Source organism: Plecotus auritus (genome assembly GCF_963455305.1).
Source record: "Plecotus auritus genome assembly, chromosome: 6".
Classification (NCBI taxonomy): domain Eukaryota; kingdom Metazoa; phylum Chordata; class Mammalia; order Chiroptera; family Vespertilionidae; genus Plecotus; species Plecotus auritus.
This window is the reverse complement of record NC_137773.1, coordinates 136,717,705-136,745,084: the sequence shown is the minus strand read 5'-3', so window position 1 is coordinate 136,745,084 and position 27,380 is coordinate 136,717,705. Positions and strand designations below refer to the sequence as shown.

General features: G+C 47.3%; 1 protein-coding gene across 5 annotated transcripts; it reads left to right on the top strand.

Annotated features, from left to right (window-relative positions):
* Window positions 1–20,109: 20,109 nt before the first annotated feature.
* On the top strand, window positions 20,110–26,259 carry GLYCTK (glycerate kinase). 5 transcript variants are annotated; one of them, XR_013960867.1, is made up of 7 exons: window positions 20,475–20,531; window positions 22,378–22,493; window positions 23,092–23,507; window positions 23,748–23,899; window positions 24,519–24,694; window positions 25,035–26,094; window positions 26,152–26,259. XR_013960867.1 is itself a non-coding variant. In XM_080673462.1 (6 exons), exons 3-6 carry the CDS (start codon window positions 23,131–23,133, stop codon window positions 25,902–25,904), a joined length of 1,575 nt encoding a protein of 524 aa, XP_080529588.1. In that variant the 5' UTR covers window positions 20,475–20,531; window positions 22,378–22,493; window positions 23,092–23,130; the 3' UTR covers window positions 25,905–26,259. The 5 variants fall into 5 exon arrangements, 2 of the variants coding, with proteins under 2 accessions (XP_080529587.1, XP_080529588.1); XR_013960866.1 differs by lacking the exon at window positions 22,378–22,493 and having other exon boundaries at window positions 20,110–20,531; XM_080673462.1 differs by having other exon boundaries at window positions 25,035–26,259.
* Window positions 26,260–27,380: the final 1,121 nt, after the last annotated feature.

Sequence of the window (27,380 nt, the reverse complement as noted above, 5' to 3'; positions counted from 1 at the left end):
CAAAATTTATAAAGAATTCAGTTCAACACCAAAAAATCAATTCAATTAAAAAATGGGCAAAGGACCTGAATAGATACATCTCCAAATCGAACATACAGACAGCCAATAGAGATGAAAACATGCTCAATGTCACTAATCATCACAGAAAAGCAAATTAAAACCACAAAGAAATATTACCTCACACCTGTCAGAATGACTATCATCAATAAATCAACAAACAACAAGTGTTAGTGAGGATGTGGAGGAAAGGGAATGAACCCTCATGCACTTTTGAAGGGAATGCAGATTGGTGCAGCCACTGTGGAAAGCAGTATGGAATTTCCTCAAAATATTAAAAATGGAACTGCATTATGACCCAGAAATTCCACTTTAGGGAATATAGAGTGTCTCAAAAAAATGTGTACACACACTTCGAATAAAAGGCAGTGTTTATTAAAATACATTTCAGCCTGGCCTGCATGGCTCAGTGGTTGAGTGTCGACCTGTGAACCAGGAAGTCACTGTTCAATTCCCAGTCAGGGCACATGCCCAGGTTGCAGGCTGGATCCCCAATGTGGGATGAGGCAGCCAATCAATGATTCTCTCTCATCATTGATATTTCTATCCCTTCCTCTCTGAAATCAATAAAAATATTTTTTAAAAATACATTTCATTTTCAAAATTGAGCTACCAGCTGTTAAAGTGTGTATACATTTTTGGGGGGACACCCTATATATAAAAAAAAAACCAGAAACACCAATTCAAAAGGATATATGCACCCCTCTGTCCATTGCAACTTTATTTATAATAGCCAAGATTGAGAATCAGTCTAAGTGCTCATCAATAGATGAGTGGATAAAAAAAGCTGGTGTACATTTACACAATGGAATACTACTTAATCATTAAAAAAAGGGAAATCTTACATTTTTGTGGAAGCACGGATGGACCTGGAAAGTATTATGCTAAGGGAAATAGGCTAGTCAGAGAGAGACAAGTATCATATGATCTCACTTATATATGGAATCTAATGAACAAAATAAACTAAAAAAATAAAAAAGACTATAGATACAGAGAACAGACAGATGTCAGAGGCAAGGGGATTGTGGGGCTGGGTGAAAAAGTGAAAAGATTAAGCAAAAAAAAAATAATAATAATAATAATAATAATAAACACAGACAACAGTATGGCAAATACCAGAGGGGAAGGGGGGTGGGAGGAGGTAAAAGAGGGTAAAGGGGTGATACACGGTGATGGAAGGAATCTTGATTTGGGGTGGTAAACACATAATACAATATATAGATGCCATATTGTAAAATTGTACACCTGAAACCTATATAATTTTATTATCTAACTAGAGGCCCAGTGCACAAAATTCATGCTCTGGGGGGTTGTCCCTCAGCCCAGCCTGCACCCTCTCCAATCTGGAACCCCTCAGGAAATGTCCAACTGCCGGTTTAGGTCCGACCCCTGTTGGACATCCCTCTCACAATTCAGGACTGCTTGCTCCTAACCACTCACCTGCCTGATTGCCCCTAACCACTCCCCTGCTGGCCTGATTGACGCCTAACTGTTCCCCTGCCAGCCTGATTGCCCCCAACTGCCCTCCCCTACAGGTCTGGTCCCCCCCAACTGTCCTCCCCTGCCAGCCATCTTGTGACAATGTGGGAGCTGCCATCTTGTGGTGACATGGGGGCAGCCATCTTGTGATGCGATGGCATGAGGGTCAATTTGCATATTACCTATTTATTATATAGGATGTCACCCCAATAAATTCAGTAAAAATATTTTTAATATGTAGGAAAAAATAAATAAAATGTACTTACAGAGAAACCAAGATGGCAGCATAGGTCAGTGGTCGGCAAACTCATTAGTCAACAGAGGCAAATAGCAACAGTACAACGATTGAAATTTCTTCTGAGAGCCAAATTTTTTAAACTTAAACTTCTTCTAACGCCACTTCTTCAAAATAGACTCACCCAGGCCATGGTATTTTGTGGAAGAGCCACACTCAAGGGGCCAAAGAGCCGCATGTGGCTCGTGAGCCGCAGTTTGCTGACCACGGGCATAGGTAAACACCTAAACTGCTGCCTCGCACAACAATTTCAAAACTACAACTAAAGGACAAAACGGACATCATCCAGAACCACAGGAAGGCTGGCTGAGTGGAAATTCTCAAACTAGAAGGAAAGAGAAAAGCACACTGAGACTCAGAGGAGCTGCAGGAGGCAGAGGTACAGAGGCGCACGTGCTGAGAGGGCTGGCAACTGAGTATGGGACACTGAAACACAGGGGCCTATTAGGGTAGGGCTGACGGGAAGCCATTGCTGTCTGCTCCGCCCTGAGACTTTGCCCCGTCCAAGCTGAGCACAGAGGCTTTTGCAAGTCTTGTCTCATAAGGTTGTCTCCAGCACAGAAGTTCTCCCAGCATAGACACAGCTGATCCTCATAGCCAATTGGCCTGGAGGTCAATTCCTCCCAGTGATATCAACAACAATCAAGGCTTAACTACAACAAGAATGTGCACACAGCCCACAAAGGGGTGCACCAAGAGTGTCCACCTCAGGTAACTTGGGAGGCTGAGCCACTGGGCCCTATAGGACACCTAGCCACAAAGCCACTCTATCAACTCAGGGAAGCAGCCAAAATGCACAGACAAAGAAACAGGTCACAAATGAAAGAAATGGAGGAAAGCAAATGACTGGATATAGAGTTCAAAACCACGGTTATAAGGTTTTTCAAGAATTTTCTAGAAAAGGCCGATAAATTTAGTGAGACCCTCAAGGAAATGAAAAAGGACCAACTAGAAATTAAGCATACACTGACTGAAATAAAAAATAATATACAGAGATCCAACAGCAGACTAGAGGATCGCAAGAATCAAGTCAAAGATTTGAAATACAAAGAAGCAAAAAACACCCAACCGGAAAAGCAAAAAGAAAAAAGAATCCAAAAATATGAAGGTAGGTAGTCCTCCCACTGGAGTTGGGCTTCCGCCTGGCCCCCCATTTCCCAAATTAATATTTTTCTAGTCTCTTTCATTTGTGTGCGGCCTTCTCCAGAACCCGAACCCTGAACCTGAACCCTGAACTCAGGACGTGAAAGGAGTTCCCACATCTGGCGCCTGAATGAGGGACGTCTGGAGGAGATGATATTTTTCACCTAGAGGGAAGGAGGAAAAATACACCAAGAAAAAGGTGAGGGAAATTCACCGCACACAAAGCCCACGATCAAGCTGCAGAGTCTCGATCTAAAACAACTCCAAGACCATGTGGATTCTTGCAACAGAGAGGAATTGACAGGAATGCTCCAGCCATGAAGACAAGAGGAGAAACAGTCCAGAGATGGAAGACGCTGACGACACCTTGCCATGCTAGCAGTCAGCAGCTGTGCGTCGCTGCAGGTTGCCCAGGACAAAACCAGAGAGGGTCGGACCTGCATTACCACCATTTGTCCACCATCCAGAACTGAAATATCATTGCTGACATGTACACATAAGGAACTGTTTGACATTGAAATTGGGACTCAAAACACTGTTGGTCCAGAAAGAAACTTACTACAGAATGATTCATTTGCCTCTCAGCATAACCATTATTGCTTGTCTCATTTTTTGTTCTTATATGTTTATTTCTAGTCTGCAGATGCAAGATTTTTTAAAGAAAAGAAAAGGTGGAGATGCTGGAAACCAATCATTGTCTCACTAATTAGAAAGGTGTGGACAAGGAACCAAGGCTGGTCAACCTTGAAGCTCTGAAAGGTCAGAGCCAACCACTCCCTATCTAATTGAGACAATGGTAGCTGAAGCAACTTCCCCACCAAATAATCATGTAAATCCTTACTGATAAGACAATCTGGCCTTTATAGAATTGCCTGCCTAAGGGCAATGGGTGTATAGCAAACCTGAATAAAAGGGATGGCAAGGCCAAAGCAAAGCATGGTCCTCCCACTGGAGTTGGGCTTCTGCCTGGCCCCCATTTCCCAAATTAAAAAAATATATATATATGAAGATAGTGTAAGGAGCCTCTGGAACAACTTCAAGCGTACCAACATCCGAATTATGAGGTTGCCAGAAGAAAAGAGAGATCAAGATACTGAAAACCTATTTGAAGAAATAATGACAGAAAACTTGCCCCACCTGGTGAAAGAAATAGACTTACAAGTCCAGGAAGCACACAGAACCCCAAACAAAAGGAATCCAAAGAGGACCACACCAAGACACATCATAATTAAAATGTCAAGAGCAAAAGACAAAGAGAGAATATTAAAAGCAGCAAGAGAAAAACAGTTAATTACCTACAAGGGAGCACCCATACGATTGTCAGCTGATTTCTTAACAGAAACTATGAAGGCCAGATGGGAGTAGCAAGAAATATTCAAAGTGATGAATAGCAAGAACCTACAACCAAGATTACTCTACCCAGCAAAGCTATCATTCAGAATTGAAGGTCAGATAAAGAGCTTCACAGATAAGAAAAATCTAATGGAGTTCATCAACACCAAACCAGTATTATATGAAATGCTGAAAGGTATTATTTAAGAAGAGGAAGAAGAAGAAGAAAAAGGTAAAGATAAAAATTATGAACAACAAATACATATCTATCAATAAGTGAATCTAAAAATCAAGTGAATAAAAAATCTGATGAACATAATAAACTGGTGAATATAATAGAATCAGGGGCATAGAAAGGGAGTGGACTGACAATTCTCGGGGGGGGGAAAGGGGTGTGGGGGGTGCGGGAAGAGACTGGACAAAAATCGTACACCTATGGATAAGGACAGTGGGGATGGGGGGTAAGGACAGAGGGTGGGGTGGGAACCGGGTGGAGGGGAGCTATGGGAGGAAAAAAGAGGAACAATTGTAATAATCTGAACAATAAACTGCTGCAGTGGGAGCCTCTCCTGATCAGCAATTACAAATAGCAGCATTTACAAATAAAATTTACAAAAAGTCATAGCAGCAATTACGAATAAAATTTTAAAAGGGAAAATTATCTCCTCATTCCGCTAAATGCAGTTTTAAATTTCCCTGATTTCATATATATGTATATATATAAATATACACACACATAAACTTTACAGATGCACCATTTCCTCCCCCACAACTTTAGTATTGCTTTGTACACATTTTTTCATGTTACTAAACTGATTGCTGTTGGTGTTCTTAATCCAGGTATAATTTAATTGATAGTTTTTAATACCATATACAGTAGTGCAATCATCACCACATTTAAGATATAAAACAGCTGCATTATCCTCTTCGTAGTCAACAGGATTGTTCCAATGGTTCCTCAAAGGGGTTCTTTGCCTTAAAGGAAGAGAAAGTTGATCCTGTAACGGAGCGCGTCCCCCCGGAGATAGACCACCGAGACCAATTGGATCAAACAGGGAAAAAGTTTATTGCAGATTCGAATCTGGGCCCCGCCGTAGCTGACGCAGCAGCAGGCAAGTGCCGTGGCAAGAGCGCCGTTGAAAGCGGCAGTCCCTTCCTTTATAACCCTTCCCTCTATAACTGTTGGCCTGGCATTCCCTGATTGGCCCCTTTGAATGACCCGCGAATGTGGGACCCCTTTGTCCTGGACTTTTCCTAATATGGTTCGCTCGCGCAGTGAGGAAGTTCTACACCGGACCTTTCTCTATATGGGTTGTTTGTTACAGAGACAGCTCTGTAATGCCTCTGGCAGGTAGGGGAGTGGTGGTCAGGCAGAAACTATTTCTTTTATTTATGGAACGGGGAGTTCTATAGTGCCTGCGGCGGGTGACCTTTCCAAGTGGTTGTTTTAAATTTTTCTACTCTGACTCTAGACCCGAGGTCTAGTCCCTTCCTGCCCTCCACAGATCCCTAACAAAGAAAAGCACATCTAATCCCAAAATAGGCACCACGAACCCTGGCTTTCACTTTCTGTGCAAGGGGGTACACAGTGCAACCCATGAGGGTTCACAGATGTCTAACTGTGTGGAGCTCCTCAAACAGTTCATTGCCTGCGGTCTCCAACAATGGAGAGGGAACCTATTTCTTTACTTCATTAAACTTCAGTGGCTAAAGAGGAACGACGGAAACATTTAAATCACTGATATTAGGAAGATGCGATATCCATAGATCCAGATATAACCTGGACAGTGGTAAAAACCATACAGAAACCTGGGGACAACAGGGGTCTTTCTGGAAAGAACTAGGGACTGTGTCCCATTCCCTGCGTAAAGAAAGAAGAGCCAGGATTCCTACACATTAAAAACAAAGTTGTTTTCTATGGGGAGAAGGCAAGATCCTGGCTCAGTCTGGGCTGCAATTTGCCTCCTGACAAAGAGCAGAGTTTCTGGCTACGATTTGTTCTAGGGTCTGGAAAAAGCCTGTTTGAGTGAAACCTGAATGGATGGCAACTTTCCAAACTGCAAAGCAATGGAAGAAAAGCCCTGGGCGCCCCAGTGCACTCACTTCCCTGCAATCCCTGCTTCTTTATTTCACAGACTGAAAATGCTGATGTAGAGTCGGCTTTGAATAGTTAGATGCAACACGGACAAATCTGGTGCCATGTCCTGGACTTTTGGGAAGTGGACACATCCACTGAGATACCATTTTGTGGTTCCTCTTAACCCACAAAAATAACCACAGAAACAGCTGTAATCTACTACTGAATGTTGTCGGCCAAAAGAAATCTTTGCAGGGTATCTCTCAAGTTTTCTACTTCCTGTACCTTTCCCAGATTTCACTGTTAAGACTGGAGCTTTCTTCCAAGACTTGACTTTTAGAATTATTTTTGGAATGGAAAAGGTCATTTTTCACATTTTAAGAGTATCCTGAAATGGTCCAGCCTATTTCACATTCCCAGCCTGGCTCCCAGCCATGCTAGAATTGGGCTCTCCTGGCTTCCCGTCCAACAGTGCCTTAAAGGCTGGACTTTAAAAAGTGACCACACGGCTGTAAAAAAAAGGAACTCTTACCATTGGCAACAACATGGATGAACCTGGAGAGTATTATGCTAAGTGAAATAAAACAGTCAGACAAAAATAAGTATCATATGTGGAATCTAATGAACAAAATAAACTAATGAACAAAATAGATCCAGAGACATAGAAACTTGAAACAGATTAACAATTTCAGAGGGAAGGTGGGAGTGGGAGGATGGGTGGGGAGTGATTAACCCAGGAACTTATATTCATACTAGAGGCCCGGTGCATGAATTCATGCACAGGTGGGATCCCTCTGGGTGGCCTGCAGGGATCGGGCTGAAACCCGCAGTCCAACGCTGCCTGCAGCTCCTACCTGCTGTTCCCATTCATCCCGGCCCCACTGTGCCTGCTACGGGCTCCTGCCCAATCGGTCCTGATCAGGAGAGGCTCGTGCTGCAGCAGCAGCACTCGCCAGCCATGAGCCCTGCATCTGGCACCCTTCCAAGAGGAGTGGCCTGCAGGATCGGGCTGAAACTGGCTCTCCGACATTCTCTGAGGGGGTCCCAGATTTCGAGAGGGCACAGGCCAGACTGAGGGACCCCACCCATGATCGGGGCCAAGGAGGGACGACGGGAGGGCTCCAGGGCGTGTCCAGCCCATCTCGCTCAGTCCCCATCTGCCAGATTCCAGCAGCAAGCTAACCTACTGGTAGGAGCATCTGCCCCCTGGTGGTCAGTGCATGTCATAGCGAGCAGTTGAGCAGTCTTAGCATATCATTAGCATATTACACTTTGATTGGTTGTTCGGTTGTTCTGCAGTTCAGTCTATTTGCATATTACTCTTTTGTTATATAGGACATCCATAGCCCATGACCCAGAGAATAGTGTGGTGAAGGCCTGGGAGGGTCATGTGCAGGTGGAGGGGGTCAATGGGAGAAAAAACAAAGGGGAAATCTATAATACTTCCAACAATAAAGATAAATTTAAAAAATAAAATAAAGACAACAAAAAAATTTTTTAAAGTGACTCAGAAAGGGTGGTTTCAGAGGGTGGGGGTGGTGGTGGTGGGGAGACACCAGAGGAGAAAGTTTGCAATCAGAAGTGAATCAAATTGCCTTAAAGAGCATCAGACTTGACCTTTTATTTTCTTCTTCTTTTAAAGCTTTATTTCATTTATTTACTTAGTTTTCACACAAGTAAATACACGTCCATTGCAGAAAACTTAAGAAATAAAAATCCTATATAATAAAGAGCTAATATACAAACGGTCATCATGCCCTCGCGCCCTCGCACTGGGGCCGGGGGACCTGAGGCCGCGCCCCCTGCCTGGCGCCAGGGCCGGGGGACCTGAGGCCAGGCCAGGGGACCTGAGGCCATGCCCTCCGCCTGGCGGGTCTTGACGGGGGACCTGAGGCTGTGCCCCCCACCTGGCGTGGCTTGACAGGGGATCTGAGGCTGCACCCCCCCACACCCTGGCTCCGGGCCAGAGGACCCGAGGCTGGAGGACCTGAGGCTATGCCCCCCACCCTGCGGGCCTTGATGGGGGTGGGACCGGCCAGGTCTGGTTTTCACACGATTTTGAGGCACATGCGGGTGGGCGGGTTCTTTTGTGCACCGGGTCACTAGTAAGTAATAAAAGCATAGCATCCAGAAGTAGCTACCATTATATTTGTTTTTATTATGGTAAATTACATATAATATAAATTTTACCATTTTGATGTGGAACTTTACAGATTTTCCTTCTGAAATATATATATATTGACATGTTCCAGGTCAATAATACAGGGCTACATAATCATTTTGAATGAACTGTATTAATAAATTTACTGGTCTAAAGAATGCTAATTGCTTATTTTCAGTTGTCACTAAAATTAAGATTTCTAAGGGTTTAAAATTATAATTAATATTGAAGAAATTAATGTTTTTAATAAAAGATAGTATAAGGTATGGAGATATGTTCTCATTAATGGAAATAAAATAACTTTGTCTTGGTTATTTCAGAATGGGAAGAGAAAATATTATTTCTTATAATTAAGCTGGCTAACATTAAGTTATTAGAATTTTTTAATTAATTTTTAGAGAAAAAGGGAGAGAGGGAGAAAGAGAAACATTGATGTGAGAGCAGAACATAGATTGGCTGCCTCCTGCATGCCCCCTTACCAGGGATGGAGCCCGAAACCTGAGCATGTGCCCTGACTGGGAATCAAACCAGCAACTTTTTGGTGCATGGGACGATGCCCAGTCAACTGAGCCACACCAGCCAGGGCTGTTATTAGTATTTAAAAAATTAATTAATATCCACTATCAATGGTATATTTATATAAAACTAAAACTTAAGTTCTTTCATCAACTAAAAGGACAGTTTTCCTATGTCATGGGTATGTTCCTGATAAGATTTTATAAAGTTTGTTGCACAAAAAAAAAAAGTTCTGTATATGATGTTGTTTTAATGAGGTCCTTACGAAAATGGAATCTTCTCAATAAGTGTTTATCTTCCTGGCCCTATCGATGACGTTAACAGTGTTGATCACTCCCTAAAATTCTTCTCCATAGCTCCCTTGACATTATTCCTTTCTGACTTTCTTCTTGCCTGTCTGGACACACCCCTTCTAGTCTCTTCCTGGCTTTTCTTTGGCCACTGTTTGGCAGACACTACTAGTTGCCTACCCGCCTTGCTCCTTTCTGATGGAACCCTGATTTTGTTGATTCCTTTCTCCTCTAATTGGCAATGCATTTTCCACTTGTTGAGCTCAGTACTCTGAGATAAATCCTGGTTAGTCTAAACCACTGGTTCTCAAAGTATGATTCCAGGACCAGAAGCATTAACCTCAACTAGGAACTTGTCAAAAATTCCAATTCTCAGACCTCACATCAGGCCTAGTGAAATAGAAGCTCTGGGTGTGGAGGCCAGCAATCTGTGTTTTAACAAGCCCTACAGGTAGGTGAGCCTAAAGCATGTTTAAATTTAAGAACCACTAGTCAAAGCCAACCACGATGAGTGGTCTTGTTCCCCATCCCAGTCATGGCATTAGGCATGCGTAAGTGATGAAATTTTTGCTAATGATAAATGAGAAGTCTGCTGTGGGAGGGGGTCCTAGGAAGGACTCTTTGCTTCTAAAAGAGATACAAGGAAGGGATCCCTCTAATGGACACTGTTTGTTGGACATGATGCCTGGGACTGCTGTAGCCAGGTTTCACCATGAGGACAGCAGTCTAAAGGCAAGCCAGGAGTTGACAGTGGCCGAGCAGAAAGATGGTAAGGTTCTGTTGTGGATTGAGTTGTGTCTCTCCCCCTCCCCCAAAGATATATTGAAGTCCTCACCTCTAGTAAGTACCCCAGAATGTAACCGTATTTGGAGATGGGGTTGTTAAGATAAGGTCATACTGGAGTGGGGTGGACCCTAAATCCAATATGACTGGTGTCCTTATTAGAAGAAAAGAGAGACACCCAAAAGAAGATGGCTATGCCAAGATGGAGGCAGAGATTGGAGTCTCTCCTATGGATTTCAGAGGGAGTGTGGCCCTGCTGGATTTTGGACTACTAGCCTCCAGAACCGTGAGACAATAAACGTCTATCGTTTTAACCCACCCAGTTTATGTGACTTTCTTATGGCAGCCGTAGGAAACTAACACGGGGTCCTTGTGATCTATACACCAACCCTACAGCCATCCTATCTTGAAATTACTTGTTATGTTAAGTAATAATTTTTTCTTATTTATTAAGCTAGTTGTATAGAGTTGTTTTTTTTTTTTTTTCCAGATTTATTGCAATATAATTGACACAGTATTGTGTAAGTTGACAAGGAGAAAATTCCTTAGTGTCCTAAATTAAATTACAGCAGGCAGGAGGGTGGAGGGGAGAGATAAGGGAGGTTAAATCAGTTAATAGCTGCAGGCCAAAAACCAGCAAAATTGCTTACATTCCTGAATGCTCGTTGAAACTTTGAATTAACCTCCCGGTGGTTATTTCCATGATTATCTAGAGAATAGCTGACCACCAGACACCACTGCATTCTGCTTACGCATGAGCATTCTGGACTGTTGCCCACAATCAACACAAAAAGAGCAAACACTTCTTCCTTACTGACCAGCCACCTGCCCCAGAACCAGCCCCAGTCACCTCCCCCCACCCCCTTTATGTAGAGCCAATGTAAATTCTTTTAAAACAACTTGCACTTTTTTTCTCCAAACTGTCAGCTCCAGGACAACAGACGGATTTTTCTTCTCCATCTAGCCCTGCTGCTGCTGGTTTAGATTGCATGCCCCAGGACCTCATCCTTTTTCTGGCTAGCATGTGGCTCAATAAACCCTTTTTTCAGAAAAGCTTTTAGCAGCAAAGGTTTTTATTTAACAGTGTACAATGTAATGACTTGACCCACTTGTATGTTGTGAACTTATTACAATAGGGTTAGGATTGGCCCATTTCTTTTTAATTTGGGGTGTTGGGGGGGTTAATCCTCACCCAAGGACATTTTTTCCATTGATTTTTAGAGAGAGTGGAAGAGAGAGAAACATCGATGTGAGAGACTCATGGATTGGTTGCCTCTCGCTCTCACCCTGACAGGGACCAGGGATCGAACCTGCAATTGAGGTACATGACCTTGACCGGAATCGAACCCATGACCATTTAGTCCTTGGGCCAACACTCTAACCACTGAGCAACCGACTAGGGCAGGATTGGCCCATTTATTAAATGTTTACATTTCATGATAGACAGTTTAAAGTGGAATCTATACTAAGCCATATATCTTCTGTCCAAAACTGATGGCTCCTTACACATTCCAATTCTTTGAGATAAATTTGAGTTAAAGTGCCCAGTGGGACTTCTCTGGAACTTGATTAAGCTTGTTTGGGAGAAAAACATTTCCCTCCTTACCTTTTAGATTAGTTGGCGGATCTAATACATAAAAATTGACATAAGACAAAATAGAAAAAGAAAAGAAAGAAAATTGACATGACAGATTAACAGAAAAACAAATTTAATTCTGTATATACAGAGTGGGGCAAAAGTAGATTTACAATTGTTCATATGGAAAATAATACAACAATGAATAAATAGTAATACAAGAATGAACTCTGTTTCGTGTACTCACAACTGTAAACTTATTTTTACCCTACCCTGTATGTACAGGAACCCCACAAAGACAGAATCCAAGGTAGTCAGGCAATTGAGGCTTTTTTTAAAAAATGTATTTTATTGATTTTTACAGAGAGGAAGGGAGAGGGATAGAGAGTTAGAAACATCGATGAGAGGGAAACATGGATCAGCTGCCTCCTGCACACCCCCTACTGGGGATGTGCCTGCAACCAAGGTACATGCCCTTGACTGGAATCAAACCTGGGACCCTACAATCGGCAGGCTGACGCTCTATCCACTGAGCCAAACCGGTTAGGGCACAAGTGAGGCTTTTATACCATCCTGAGCTAAGGAGAAAGTAGGGGTCTGGGATCTCAAAAGGGAGGAAGACAATTCATAGGAAGATAAGAAGAGCAAAACTTTGGTAAACAAATGTTTGCCACGGCATGCAGATAAATCTGGTGTACAAAGTTGTCTCTGGTAACAGCTCTCTTCCTGGTATAGACCCCCTTTTTAAATTCTTTTAGGCAGTTAATGGAGAAAAAGCTTTTCTCAAGTCTGCTGGCTCTTAATTGCCTTCAGCTCAAAACAATCCACATGCCAAAGTGGCACATTATGGGGAGGCTTATTCTGCTCCCCATCAAGTTTTTACACAAGCTTTCACAATAACTAGAGTCCAGTGACTCTCTGGGAAGGCCGTGTGTGTGTGTGTGTGTGTGTGTGTGTGTGTGTGTGTGTAAGCTAAACTGCCAAAGAGGAAAAGCAGAATATTGGAACATGATTGCAACCCACAGTAATTCTGAAGAGCATGTTTCAATTGTCACACGCAGTCTCATATAACTGCTTCTTACCTGACAAATTGCTTTATTTTCTAAATGAATGCATCATTTCACTTATCACCAAGAGGAAATAAATGTTCTAGGATGACCATGAGCAGAAGTAACATTTTACATCAAATGAAAATTACAAGCATCTTCTGTGGAGTCAAGGGCAACCTCAGCAATGGTTTTTACTCATTGAAACACATTTTCTATTTGTTTCTTGCTTGTTTTATTTTCTTCTGATGACTAAATTAGTATCTGCTTAAAAGCATTTTAGAAGAGTAGAGGCCCTGGTCCATACAGCTCAGTGGTTAGAGCATTGGCCCACACACAGGTTCCATTCTCGGTCAAGGACAAGTATCTGGGTTGCAAGTTCGATCCCTGCCCCAGTTCTGCGGGCACATGCAGGAGGCAACCACTCCATGTGTCTCTCTCACTTCTTTTCTCTTCCTCTCTCCTCTCCCTCCCTCCCTTCCATTCTATCTAAAAATCAATGGAAAATATATACTCAGATGAGAATTAACAAAAAATAAAAACGAAAAGGGTAAAGTATTTACTCTGGCCAGTGTGGCTCCGTTGGTTGAGCATTCCTGGTTCAATTCCCAGCCAGAGCACAGGGTTGTGGACTCAATCCCCAGTAGGGGGCGTGCAGGAGGCATCTGACAGATGGTTCTCTCACATAGGTATTCCTCCCTTCCTCTCTCCAAAATCAATAAAAACATTTTCAGAAAAAAGATTAGAACATTTGATTTTGTGGGGTTTTTGCAAGGAACCTGTAGCTGACTTCATATAATTCCTGCAGCTTGTGCCACTTCTGAATTCCAGGCTGTGCTTAGTTCTCCCAAGGGATCAGCCTGTGGGAGACTCAAAGTGTGACCTTCAGCTACTGAGTGAGCCAGGCCTAGGGTTTCTAGGCCTCTTGCTTAAAGAGCTCTCCTGGGCCACGTGGCGGGAAGTACCTGTCTAGCCGGGAAGCTCAGACTTTGTCCGTACAGCCTCAGTACTGCCCGGGAGACAGTGCCACATCCGCCTCACCCAGTGTGTAACCCTGGCCCTCCTAACGTGTAGCCACTGACGACTTCCTCAGACAGGTCCTGAGACTCCCAGGCTATGGGGCCCATAATACCATTCTTCTCCAGGTAGTAGGACTGGCTACATAATCTGCCCGACCCAGTACAAAATAAAAATATGGGCTTCCCCTCAAAGAAACTGTTAAGAATTGCAAGACAGCAACAGCAGACTATTAAACAAAGTGCGGGACCCCTTCTGGCCTTGTTCCCTGGTGACTGTATAGGTCACACACCCATTAATCTGGCCCAGCTCAGAAACTATTCGGCCACAACTTGGAGCCTTTCTGTGTGCACTTTGAACACATTTCATGCTCTTAACCCCATTTTAATGATGAAGACTCTGGGGTTTTGTGAGGTTAAGTAACTTTCCCAAGGTCACCCAGCCAGTAAGCCCTGGAGGCTGGGTTTGCACTCTCCAGCTGCGCTTCCAGGGCAAAGGGTAGGTAATTGTTTCACTTGTAACTGAGTCCATTGTAGCTCAACAATGCCTTCTTGTTGTGGAAGGAAGGGATAGGAGCTTCCCAGATAAGCCGACTGCTCAGAGCCAGGAAGAACTGCCTAGCCTCCCAGAAGCTCTTGTCTCTAAAAGTATACAACTGTTTCAAAAGGCTTAACTGCCCCATCTGACAACCCAGCCTATACAGCCTTAGTAGCCCCTCCTCATCAGTTACTCACCAGTCCAGGCTGAGCTGTTTGTATGCTCCCCTACCCCTCCTTTAAAAAAAAAAAAATAGCCGAGACCGGTTTGGCTCAGTGGATAGAGCGTCGGCCTGCGGACTGAAAGGTCCCGGGTTCGATTCCAGTCAAGGGCATGTACCTTGGTTGCGGGCACATCCTCAGTGGGAGGTGTGCAGGAGGCAGCTGATCGATGTTTCTCTCTCATCGATGTTTCTAGCTCTCTATCCCTCTCCTTTCCTCTCTGTGAAATATCAATAAAATATATATTAAAAAAAATAAAAAAAAAATAGCTTTAAGGGGTTTACAGTCCTTATGTTACAGAAAACCGGAGAAGAACCAAGCAATACTTAAGAGATGGAGTTACATTTATTACGTGCGGGTCCAGAGGAAAAATGTCTCTCAAATTCTGGGCCCCAACATGGAGGAATTTTCCCTATTTATATGTTTTTACCTTCTTTGTCTCCCAAATATGGGGTGTTTCCAGCCCCTTTTGCAAGTTCTTAAAGAGCCCCTATGTGCTGTGGCCTTGAGACCTCAGCCTGGTGCCAGCACTGATAATTTTGTCCGGGGAAGGTTTAATGGCCTCTCTGAAGTGGGAGTAGTCTTATTTTCCTTATTATTTAAGCAAGCAAGCATTTACAGAAGCCAAATAGCAGGGTTAAAATTTCAAACAGCATTTTTTATATAAGACTAGAGGCCCAGTGCACAAAATTTGTGCATGGGTAGTGTCTCTAGCAGCTGCCAGCTGCCGGCCTCCCTTCCTCCAGCTGCCTGCTGCTACCACCAACCGGGGCCTGCCTTTGCACTGGCCTTGGCCTGGTGCCACCCGCTCACCTGCTCCACCATCCTGCCGTGGTCCCACTCCCCTCTGGGCCCGTTGGGGCCGGCAGCTGCCAGGGCCACATTACCAACGCCAACCATGTTCTGTGCCGCCCCCTGGTGGTCAGCGCACATCTAACTCGCAGTCAGTGGAACTCCTGCCCATGGGGACAATTTGCATATTAGCCTTTTATTATATAGGATGGATGCTTCACTTACCTAAAAGAGCTCTATTCTATCTCTCCTCCAGCACCGCCTAACCTGCTCTTGACCCCTGAAGAAGCCTTCATAATACCATTCTAGCGCCAGAGCTTTGGGCTCCCAGAGCTCGCCCTGGCCCTGCCCTGGCCAGTGTCCAGCAGTGCAGAGCCCAAGGCAGGGGAGGCAGAGGGCGGGGGGGGGGGGGGTCCTGAAAGCTCACTGCAGAGCTCTTCGATGCCTCCATGCAGACTCTTGCAAGGCATTAGGGTTGAAAACTTAGGAAGAGGGGGCTGAACCCCAAGGTCCCGGATGTGAAGGACAAATGGAGGGAGGCCGTGAAGACCAGGAGTGCTGCCCTGAGAAGGCAGCTGTCTCCAGTTTGGAGTTGATGACTGACACCCTCTGACTTACCTCGGGTTTTGCATTCCTGAGTATGCAAAGTAAATCACTGCTTTACTTTCACAGTGGATTTTACGGTGGCAGAACTTTTTACAGGTTCTCTATGAATGCACTATAATAATTCACAATACTTTTCAGGGCTGAATAACCAAACTTTGTTCACCTCATTGGAGAAAAGACGGAACACATTCATATTCACTATTTTTTATTTCTGGTTCTAAATCAATCCTACATTTCCTGCTGGTCCTGAATTCTTGTGATCATTTACCTCTGTTCAGTCACAGGTAAAGTGCAATAAAAGGGGTAGGGGCAATCCTGGACAGTGTGGCTTAGCTGGTTGAGCATTGCCCCATGCACCAAAAGGTCATCAGTTCCATTCCCGGTCAGGGCACATGCCCAGGTTTTGGGTTCAATCCCCAGTCGGGGTGCCTCTCTCACATAGATGTTTCAATACACCATCTTTTTAAAAAGGTGGGGGTGGGGGGCAGAAGCCACATGAACTGATGGAATAAAAATCTGCCCCACTGCTGGAATCTACAACCGATGCAAAGAATTTCTATTTGTGGAAGCTGCTTTCTGCTTTGTGTCCCTGCTTTGAGGTATTAATTAGTGCACAAGACTCTCCTGAGTTTGTGTATACATAGCAAAATGTTCTTGATCTCTTCATTGTTGTTCTATTACCTCAAGAAAAGGTGTGCAAGCATGAACAGTATGTGACCTGAAGCATGTCTGGCAAGGTGAATGCCAATGAGAACCAACATTTTCTGGATGATCTAATATCAACAAGAGTAGATCTAGCTTCTAAGATGCAGGTCTACAGGATAAAGTGAGCTTATCAGCCAGGATGGGCTAGGTTATGGCTCAATAACACAAACCCCATCTTAGTGATTTAAAAACATCAAAGGTTTATTTTCTACTTTCAATACATGTCCGTTGTGGGTTGGCAGGGTGGCTCTTCCTATCGCTCACTCAGGGTCTCGGGTTGAATGTTGCCAACTGCCAGGTCCAAGGGGAAAAATGCTCAGGAAAACCTCCCGGGCAAGTAAATGGCCAGAAATGACCCTCATCACTTCCACTCACAACTCATTGGCCACAACTAGTTGACTGCCTGAACTCGACCACAAGGGGGCAGGGAAGTGCTGGAAGGGGAGAGACCTGGATTTCGGGGTAAACTGCTCTCTTGGTTGGAAGCTGGAGGACAACAGGATGAATGTCCATAGAAAAGCAGGAGCTTTAGGAGTAAGACTCTGGCTTGCTGTGGTAACAACATGAACTAACACTTCCAACCTACTGAGGCATCCGAAACCTCAAAGGGTTGCACATCATGTGTGATCAGCTTCTTCAACAAGCAGAATATATTTACAGTGAAGTTCCAGGTCAGAAAGCCCAAGACAGAGCACTACTTACTACCCTGATGACCCACCCCCTTGAGCTGAGAAGGGGGTGGGTTTCAGATTTACAGGGACCAAGTACTTTATCCATAATGAATTCCTGAGATTCAGCACTGTTAGTGGAGATGGGTGCCACTGTTGCCACCTTCCCCTGGTCACTATCATCCAACATCACCCAGGAACACCCTCCTCCTTTGCTCTCAAAGGGAACATGTAAATTAAAGCTTAACTTGAATAAATTCAGTAACCCCTTCCTCAGTAGGGTATGTGTAATTCAGCTTGCTTGAATAGGGAAAGCTTATAATCTACTTTAATGGCCTTTCCACAGTTTCCTTAATTCATAAAATAGCATCTCAAAAAAAATAACATGTATGTAGGCTTAATAATATTAGAATTAATATTATTAATATTTTTAGAAGCACTATAAACTTAATTGTATAAATTCTATTATCAATGGGTATTTACATTGCTTTACACTCAGAAAATGTCTGGGATGAATATCTCTCCATATCCACTGAAGGGATCAGAGTATATCACCCTAAATATGCCACTTTGGCATACGGATTATTTGAAGCTGAAGGCATCTGAGAAACAGCAGACACACAAAGGGCTCCCTGCCCTCCTCCTCACATAAATTTTTGTGAGAAATTTTGCCATTCTGGTACCAGGAGCCAATGCCAAGATGAGTCTGTGAAAACAAATCTTACTACAGCAATCCTTATTTCCCCCCATATATTTATTTTCCCACAATGTACTGCCCCTTGTAGCTCAAACCCCCTCTATCTTGTCCATCTCCATAATTTATCACTCTTTGTTAAAAATGGTATATAAGCTCTCAGACCTACTGGCTTCTTTGGAGTCCTCACTTAATTTCTGTGAGCAACCTCCCCCTCCCCGCCCATGTGCACATAAAATAACCTTTTTCTCACACTGATCTGTTTTCTGTCAATTTAATTTGTAGGGCCTCCACCACTGAACCTAAGACTGTAAAAGAAAAAGGTTTTCCCTCCCCTATACCATCTTTTGTCTGCATAGCCAATTATTTCCTTGGACTGAAATTGCATGTCATATTTTTTATATTTATTGATATTGATATTTATTGCCAAAGTGCTCTTTAAAAGACTGTTGACAGCCCTGGCAGGTGGCTCAGTTGGTTGGAGCATCGTCCTGTACACCAAAAGGTTGCAGGTTAGATTCTCAGTCAGGAATTTCTTTCTCTCTCTCTCTCTCTCTCTCTCTCTCTCTCTCTCTCTCTCTCTCTCCCTTCTTCTCTCTAAACATATCCTTGGTGAGGATTAAAAAAAAAACCCGTAGACATATTCATGCCCACTATCCAGAGATGTGTTATTATTCTGATGAGCTAAATATTCTGTTTTCTTAGACCTAAACCCCACCACTTAATGAAGCCTTCTACTTCCATTCACCACCAACTCTTTTCCTTTTGTGAAATCCTTTCCACTTAGGGTCTGCAGCAGTTTGTAGTTGAGCACTTCACTTGTTGTCTTAATTCATTTTTAAAAAAAAAGAAGAAGAAAGAAATTCCAGTTTCTTTTTGTGCCTGGTCCTATGCAAGGCAGTACAAATACAAATTAGACCAAGTCACGACATTCCAGAAGCTCACAGTCCAGTGGCATCTACTAGTAAACCTTACGCTGTTGTTAAATGCATCTTGTGAGTAGTTGTGGGGTGCGGTGGGAGGTTAAAAAATGGGTACAGTTAGTCCCCTGCTTACATTCTGACAGAACAGCACTGGCACAGTACATGGTGTCTGTTTATGAGTCTGGCACTAAATAATTAGTGAGGTGCTCAAATTTACACTCCTCTCACCAATGTGGGAATGTAATTACAAAAGCAGAGTACATTTCCCATCTGAAAGAACCACTTCTTACTCATTGCAGCAGTTACAGCACTTGGCCCACATAGAAGACACTCGGGAAATGACTGTTGAATGATGGAGAAGTGAATAAATGCATGCATGGATGAAGACAGCTTACTGTAAGCAAGGACAAACTGAAATTTTAAGTTTTTACAATCTCCCCAAATCTACAGAAGGCAGGTCTGGGGATGTAAAGTACAGCGTAGGGAATATAGTCAATAATATTGTAATAACTATGAATGTGCCAGGTGGGCACTGGAAACATGGGGGTGGAGGGAGAGAACACTGTGTAAAGTATATGATTATCTATGCGGTACATCTGAAACTAATACAAAATAATACTGAATGTAAACTATATTCGAGAAAAAAATAATAATAAAGAAGGCAACTCCTCCTGAAAGTGCCTGGGCTTGGATGATGAGGTGGAGAAGCATTTAGGAGCCCTTGATAGGGAATAAAAGGTCCTCTAGTATAAAGGCAAAGGAAAATCCAGGAAGACAGCTAGGAAGGTGGGAGGAGGAGTTTATGACAAAAGCAGAGCATGGTTTGGAGACCTATGGAGAGATGTGGCAGCTGCTAGAGAACGGGTGTGAAAATCTGTTTTAAGATTTTTAGGAAGTCTAGTCTGTGATGTCATGTAGCTCTCCCCCACACCTCCCCAAGAAAACGTAGTAAAAATTGTGTACCCTCCTGTGTCTTTGGAATGTGTGAGGCATCGAGCCCGTTCAGCCTGAGCACAGGGTCAGAGCAGGGACAGTGAGAGGCCCAGGGTCACTTGTGTTTACAAGCCCCTTGTGTGTTAGAGGATCTCGGAACTGAACTCTCTTGCTGAGTCAGAGCTGTTATTTGGATGCCAAGGGGAAGGGGGGCGGGGTGGAGACACCAATAAAATACTTGGGACCACAGCAGTGGGAGGGGCGAGGACGACAACCTGGCTCGGAGCGGGTGGGTTGTGGGTAAGGAGTGATTCTGGGATTCTGGGCCCGTTTGCTCAGTACAGTGCCTGGCACCTAACAGGAGCTTGGAAAGTATCTGCTGATTGCACCGAACAGGAAAAATGAGGGGACGGATCATAGCAACCAGTGAGGCGGCAATTACTACCCCCATTGCAGAGATGAAGAAACCGAGGCGCCAAGTGACTCCATCCACGTTCCTCCGCGGCCTGAGCGGAGCCAAAGCCCTACGCCTCACTCCGGATACGGCCGCGCTCCTCCCAGCACCATTCACACCTGGTACCCTAACCCCGCCCCACCCACCCCGCACTTCCGGATCCCGCTCCGCCCACCAGCGAGTACTTCCGGCCTCCAGCGCTGGAAGCCGCAGCCGGGAACCGGAGGTAAGTCTCTGCTGCGAAACACGCGGAAGCAGTCCTTGGGCTGGGCCACAACGGGCCCAGGCGGCAGCGGGCTCCTAATTCTCGGGTTACCACCCAATATTACGCCGCAGTCATTTCCCTCGCAAAGTACTGCGCCGCCGGCCAAGGTGACGTCACTTCCGGGGCCTGTGCCAGCAGCAGGCGACGGCCGGAAGTGGCTCTAGCCCCATCTGGTGGCGGGGAGGAGTCACGGCGGATGTTCTCGGAATCTCCCGATTTAGCGCTGTAGTGCCTAGGTCACAGCCGTGGGCAAACTACGGCCCGCGGGCCGGATCCGGCTGTTCTATCTGGTTCTCTTGCTCTCCCCTCCGCTCCTTTACTTTGAATTTATATTAGTTCACACAAACACTCCATCCATGCTTTTGTTCCGGCCCTCCGGTCCAGTTTAAGAACCCATTGTGGCCCTCGAGTCAAAAAGTTTGCCCACCCCTGGCCTAGGAGTTTGAGAAGAGTTGTCCTGATTAGAGTTGCTGGGTTTAGCAAATAAAAATACAGGAAATCCGTTTAAATTTGAATCTCAGATAAACAACAAATAATATTTCAGTATAGGTATGTCCCAAATATTCTAGGGGATATCCCTATATTAAAGCAATTCCTAACCACTATGTTGTACATAGGAAACGAATATAACATTGTTAATTGTTAAGAAAAAAATTCATTTGTGTGAAATTCAAATTTGACTGGGCGTCCTGTATTTTCTCTGGCAACCTTCACCTTGAATGCCCTCCTGCCCTGGGCTCTGCTATCCAGTAGCAAGGCAGGGATCCTCTAGTCTAGGCCTGTGTCCATTTGGGAAATAAGTACAAAGTTCACCCAGCTTTTGCTAGATGCTTAGATACTTTTAACTCCAAGCCTAATGGAGGTCAGCCCCAGGAGCCCCCTGGAAAAAGCTAGGCCCATTTTCAGAGTCTGCATGGTGGTGCTCTCTGTTCCCTTTTACAACTGGGGACGAACAGAGTTGGTCTCTTATGGGAAAGGGAGAAACCAGCAGGCTAAGTGGCCGAGGGCTAGATGTTGCCAGGTTTTTTGAGTGTGGGATAAATTGGTGTTTGGTGTCCAGGTTTTGTGTGTTAACAGTGGACAGCTTCAGAGAGCCCAGAGATTTCAAGGGGAAAGCATTAGTCTTAATCTTATCCCACTTCTCTTTTTTAAAAAAAATATATATCTTTATTGATTTCAAAGAGGAAGGGAGAGGGAAAGAGAGATAGAAACATCAATGATGAGAGAGAATCATTGATTGGCTGCCTCCTGCAGGTCCCCTACTGGGGATCAAGCCCGCAACCTTGGCATGTGCCCTTGACCAGAATCGAACCTGAGACCCGTCAGTCCACAGGCTGATGCTCTATCCACTGAGCAAAACCAGCCTAGGGCTCCCACCTCTTATTTTGCAGATGAGGCCAGTGAGAGAAATGGAGCTCTCCCAGCCACTCAGAAAACCTGTGGTAGAGCTGGAGCATGATTCCCAGCCGCCTTCCCCTGCTCTGTCCACACACTGCTGCAGTCAACTGGCAGCACTTATGGTGGGCATTTATTAAAGTAGATGCCTTCTTAGAGATAAACTCCTCTACAGCCTCCTGACCTTCACCTCAAGGCTTCTTTAGCCTTTCCCTTGCCCCGTGGGGAAAATGATTTTTTGGGCTCAGCTGTGGGAGCCTGGCTTTTCCCTGCTATAGCCACTTGGCTCTCACCGCTGTGGGTGGTGTGACCCAAGACTTGTTTTGTTCTGTGGGAGCCAAAAGGCATGCTTTTAGCAGGAGTGGGTCTGGCCAGCCATGTAGGTGGAAGGGCATCTTTTTCTATCTGGCAGATTGGGTCCCCTGGTACATCGCCTCATGTGGCATCTGGGATTTCTTTGAGGTTCCACCATGAGCGAGACTTTGCTGCCACTTCTGATTTGAAACGGAACCTCTTGTTGTACTGGCCGTGAGTGCTGGGTCTCCTCAGACTGTATGCCTTGATGTTCAGGACCTATGAGTGCCCTGGCAAGCCTACAGCCTCCCCACACAGACCCATAAGTTAATGAAATGGAGCATGTGGGAGGTCAACGGGCTTGAGTCAGCTGGTGGGACAGCCAGCAGCCTCCTGGCACCAGAAGTGGTGAAGAGGCAAGGAAGTAGTGCCAGAAAGGGGCGTTGCACCTGGGTGAGGGCTCAGAGTGAAGGGGTGGACAAGGGGCGGGGCGGGAATCCGCTGATAGGAATTACTCACTCTGTGAATGATTAACTCTCAGCCAAAGTGGGTGACCTAGGAGGAGGGCTCAACTAACAGGACCTTTGGACTCCAGGCAGAGCGTTCAGAGGACCGCTGTGTGGCCTGCAGAAGAGGAGGACATGGCTGGGTGGCAGGCCTGGGCTCCGAGGACTGGAGTGAGATCCGTCAGCTGGGAGCCTTGGGAAGTCTCCTGGGACTGGCAGATGGTCCATTCTTGCAGCAGCAGCTGTGGGGTCCACTATCCCTGAGCCCTCAGGGGCTCCCTTCTCTAACCTTGCAACTGCCTCATTAGTGTTTTCTTCCCCTCCAGGCGGCTATGGGTGCCAGGTGGAGCTGAAAGCAGTGGGGCATGGCTGTAGCCCTGCAGGTCTTGCCCCGCTTGGCCCGAGCCCCATTACGCCCACTCCTCTGGGGGGGCCCAGGGGCACGGCTGGCTAGTGGCATGGCCTTGGCAGAGCAGGCTCGGATGCTGTTTGAGAACACTGTTGGTGCCGTGCTGCCAGGCCCCATGATGCACCGGGCACTGTCCTTGGACCCCAGCAGCGGGCATCTGAAGGTGCGGGATCGGAGCTTTCAGCTGCGGCAAAACCTCTACCTGGTGGGCTTCGGCAAGGCTGTGCTGGGCATGGCAGCTGTAGCTGAGGAGCTACTGGGCCAGCATCTGGTGCAGGGAGTGATCAGCGTTCCCAAGGGGATCCGTGCTGCCGTAGAGTGCAGTGGCAAGCAGTAAGGAGCTTTGGGGGGCTGCTCCCCACTGTCCATCTGGAGGGGAATCTGGGCCCAGACTCAGGCTGGATCGGGGCCTCCCTTCCTCACCAGCTTCCCTTTTCTACTGGGTCTGGCTTGGTTCCAGGACGGGTATCAGCAGGCATCCTTATTCATGCCCCCCTCACCTGTACAGCTGGGAAATTACTGGGAGGAGAGGAGCCCGCCCCATTTCTTACTCTCTGTTCTTTCTCCCCTGAGGGAGATGCTCTTGAAGCCACACAGCCGTGTCCAGGTTTTTGAGGGTGCAGAGGACAACCTGCCGGACCGTGATGCGCTGCGGGCTGCATTAGCCATCCGGCAGCTGGCTGAAGGGCTGACAGCTGACGACCTGCTGCTCGTGCTCATCTCAGGTGTGGGTGCCAGATTGGCTCCGGAAAGTGGGGTGGGGCAATATCGGGTCTTCAAGAAACCATTGGTCTGAGGCCCCAGGGACATGAAGCAGGTAAGGCAGTAAGGAACCTGGATGGCTGACTTCTAGACGGCCCTGGGCCAGTTGTCTGGCCTCCCCTGAGCTGTGGGGTCCTCCCCTAGAATGACCCATTGGCAGATCATGAGGGCACACAGGGAGTACCTAACTCAGAGTCTTGCAAGGAAAATGTCACTGCTGTTGTTGCTGTCTGTACCAATGTCACCTGGGGCTAGAACCTAGGCCCTGCAGCCCCTATGGAGCCCTCTCCTTGGTTCTCCATCCCCCCTCCCCCACATCCCCCATATCTGCCACCTATTTCAAGATCTAAGGAATAGTTCCTCCAGTGCCTGCTGGGACCTGCGGTACCCCAAGGCAGGGCACAACCTCAGGTGCCCAGGGTGTGGTGACTGCACACATTCACTGCATATCCATATAGGGGCACCCTAACTCTACCTTTCAGGTCCCATCCCTTCCCTAATGTGTTCACTGCCCACCTGCATCCCTGGATGAGGACGTTTCCTTGCTGTCCCCTCTGCCTGAAGTCTTTAATGTCTCTGTAGGTGGGGGCTCAGCCCTGCTGCCCGCCCCCATCCCACCCGTCACACTGGAGGAGAAGCAGACACTCACCAAGCTGCTGGCGGCCCGCGGAGCCACAATCCAGGAGCTGAACACCATCCGGAAGGCCCTGTCCCAGCTCAAGGGTGGGGGGCTCGCTCAGGCTGCCTACCCTGCCCAGGTGTGTGAGTCATTTCTTACCCAGGCAGCCCTGAGTTAGTGGAATCAGGCCCACATGTGCCCAGCAGATGAAAGCCTAAAACAGCTTACAGATTGGCAGCGGCCTGGTATGGAGTTCACAGGGCCATCAAAGAGAGACCTCAGAGGACAAGGTTGAGTCCACATGGCCAGGTGTTCTGCAAACCCACTTGAGGGGTTAGAAATGGGCCAGGAAATGCAGCAGGTGGTGTAAGGTGTATGGATACATGAGAAGTGGGGTGGTGGGAAGGGGCAGTTTGTCCTCATAGCTCTGGGGTGAGGACCAGGCAGGACTAAGCTTTGCATCTTCAACCTCTTCCCAGGTGGTAAGCCTGATTCTGTCAGACGTGGTGGGAGACCCTGTGGAGGTGATCGCCAGCGGCCCCACTGTGGCCAGCGTCCACAATGTGCAAGATTGCCTGCACATCCTTAATCGCTATGGCCTCCGTGCTGCCTTGCCACGTTCTGTGAAAACTGTGCTGGCCCGGGCTGACTCGGACCCTCATGGGCCACACACTTGTGGCCATGTCCTCAATGTGATCATTGGCTCCAATGCACTGGCACTGGCTGAGGCCCGGCGGCAGGCTGAGGCACTGGGATACCAAGCCGTGGTGCTGAGTGCAGCCATGCAGGGCGACGTGAAAAGTGTGGCCAAGTTTTACGGACTGCTGGCCCGAGTGGCTGGAGCCCACCTCACTCCGCCCGGTGGTGCTGGAGTCTCTGTGGAGGAGGATAAACAACTCCATGAGCAGGCAGCTGCACTCCAGCTCCCGGACCTGCAGCTGAAGGAGGCCCTGGAGGTCGTGAAGGAGGCTAGGGGCCCCATCTGCCTGCTGGCTGGTGGGGAGCCCACAGTGCAGTTGCAAGGCTCAGGCAAGGGTGGCCGGAACCAGGAACTGGCCCTGCGTGTTGCAGCAGAGCTGGGACAGCGGCCACTGGGGCCTGTTGATGCGCTGTTTCTGAGTGGCGGCACCGATGGCAAGGACGGACCCACAGAGGCAGCCGGGGCCTGGGTTATGCCTGAGCTTGCCAGCCAGGCCACCGCTGAGGGCCTGGATGTGGCCACCTTCCTAGCCCACAATGACTCACATACCTTCTTCCATCGCTTCCAGGGTGGGGCCCACCTGCTGTACACAGGGCTGACGGGCACCAATGTCATGGACGTCCACTTCCTATTCCTGCGGCCACGGTGATGACATAAGTCATGATTTGGGAGTCCAGAGAAGGCCTATGGGCAGCTTCTGGGGCAGACCAGGGTTGGTCCCCAGGGCTTCTCCAGGCCTTAGGGCCCCTCCTCGCCTTGGCCCCGGCTGCATGGCTGGCCTTTACACTTCTCTCCCAGGGCCTCTGCTTCATGTCCATTCCCCCAACCAGAGTGGTATGGTGGCGGCTCTCTCCCGCCCCTAATTTCAGCAGCGGCAGCAGTACCCCTGAGGCTAGTTCGCTGTTCCCGGTATTCCCCAAGCAGCCCCCCTGCCGAGCTCCTGAGCCTGTTTCTCTGTGGGGCGGAACAAGAAGGACTGAAAATAAAAAAGACCACTCACTCTATGGGGTCTCAGTGCATCTTCCCTCAGAGCAAGGGCTCGCAGGGGGCAGCTGGGGAGGGAGTGGGTCTGGCTGCAGCCACCCCACCAGGACCTGGTGGGAGTTCCCCACACCCTCCACACACACTCAGCACTTGTTTCACCAATAGGAGCCTGGGAGGGTTGAGCATGGCTCCCAACATGCTCAACAAGGGTGAGCAGAGACCCCAAGGAGACAGGCCTAAGGACTACCATATGTTGGGTCCGGGAGGGACTGGCCACCCATCCAGCAGTGACTTCCCCCATGGCATCCCTGCCCCGGTCTCCAGGCTCTGCCATACGCCCCACTGGGTGCCTGCTGACTGCCTCCCTCCAGGCCTCCTTCCTGCTTTGGACAGCCCTTAGCCACAGACCACACCTTCTTTGGTTGAGCAGCCCTCTCTCTAGGGGCTGCCCCAGCCACATAGGACACTGGGCCTTGTTTCCTTGTGGCAGCCTTTCCCCAGGCTGAATACCCCCAGTTCCTTCAGCCACTCCTATTGGGACACAGTCCCATTCCTGGTTCCAGCCTTGTTATGGGGGTCAGCCTTAGATGGTGGGTCAGAGCAGTGATGGGGTCCAACAGTCCCCTCCGCCAGTGGGGAGGAAAGCAGAAGGAGGGTCCCCTGGGCCAGGCCAGCTGCCTGTGCTGAGGAAAGGTGGGCCACTGTCCCGGCTCTCCTTGGGCCCCCTCGCTCAGTATCCGCGCCCTCCGCTGGTCGCCCCCGCCGTGCGCCACGGCTCCAATCCCTATATGAGTAAGCAGTAGAATCACATAGGAATAAAAAGCCATAGAGAACAGCGAGGCCTGGGCTGCTGCTGCTGGCCCCTCTGCCACTCCAGCCACCGCCTCCTTTCTGAAGGTTGTGAGGGGCTCTGGCCTGCCCTCCCCCTGGGAACAGCCTTCCTTCCCCACTTGAGCTCTGGACAGCCCAGCTTGCAGACGGTTCATGACCCGGGACGGGACGGCACATCGGGCAGGCTGGGGATTGAGAGGGAGGTGAGCAAGGAGAGCTGGGCTCTGGGGCCACGGAAGTTTGGGAAAGAGGAGAGTTTGCACCACTCAGATGCAGAGGCACCAGTTCCTTCTGTCCTGCGTGGAGTTTC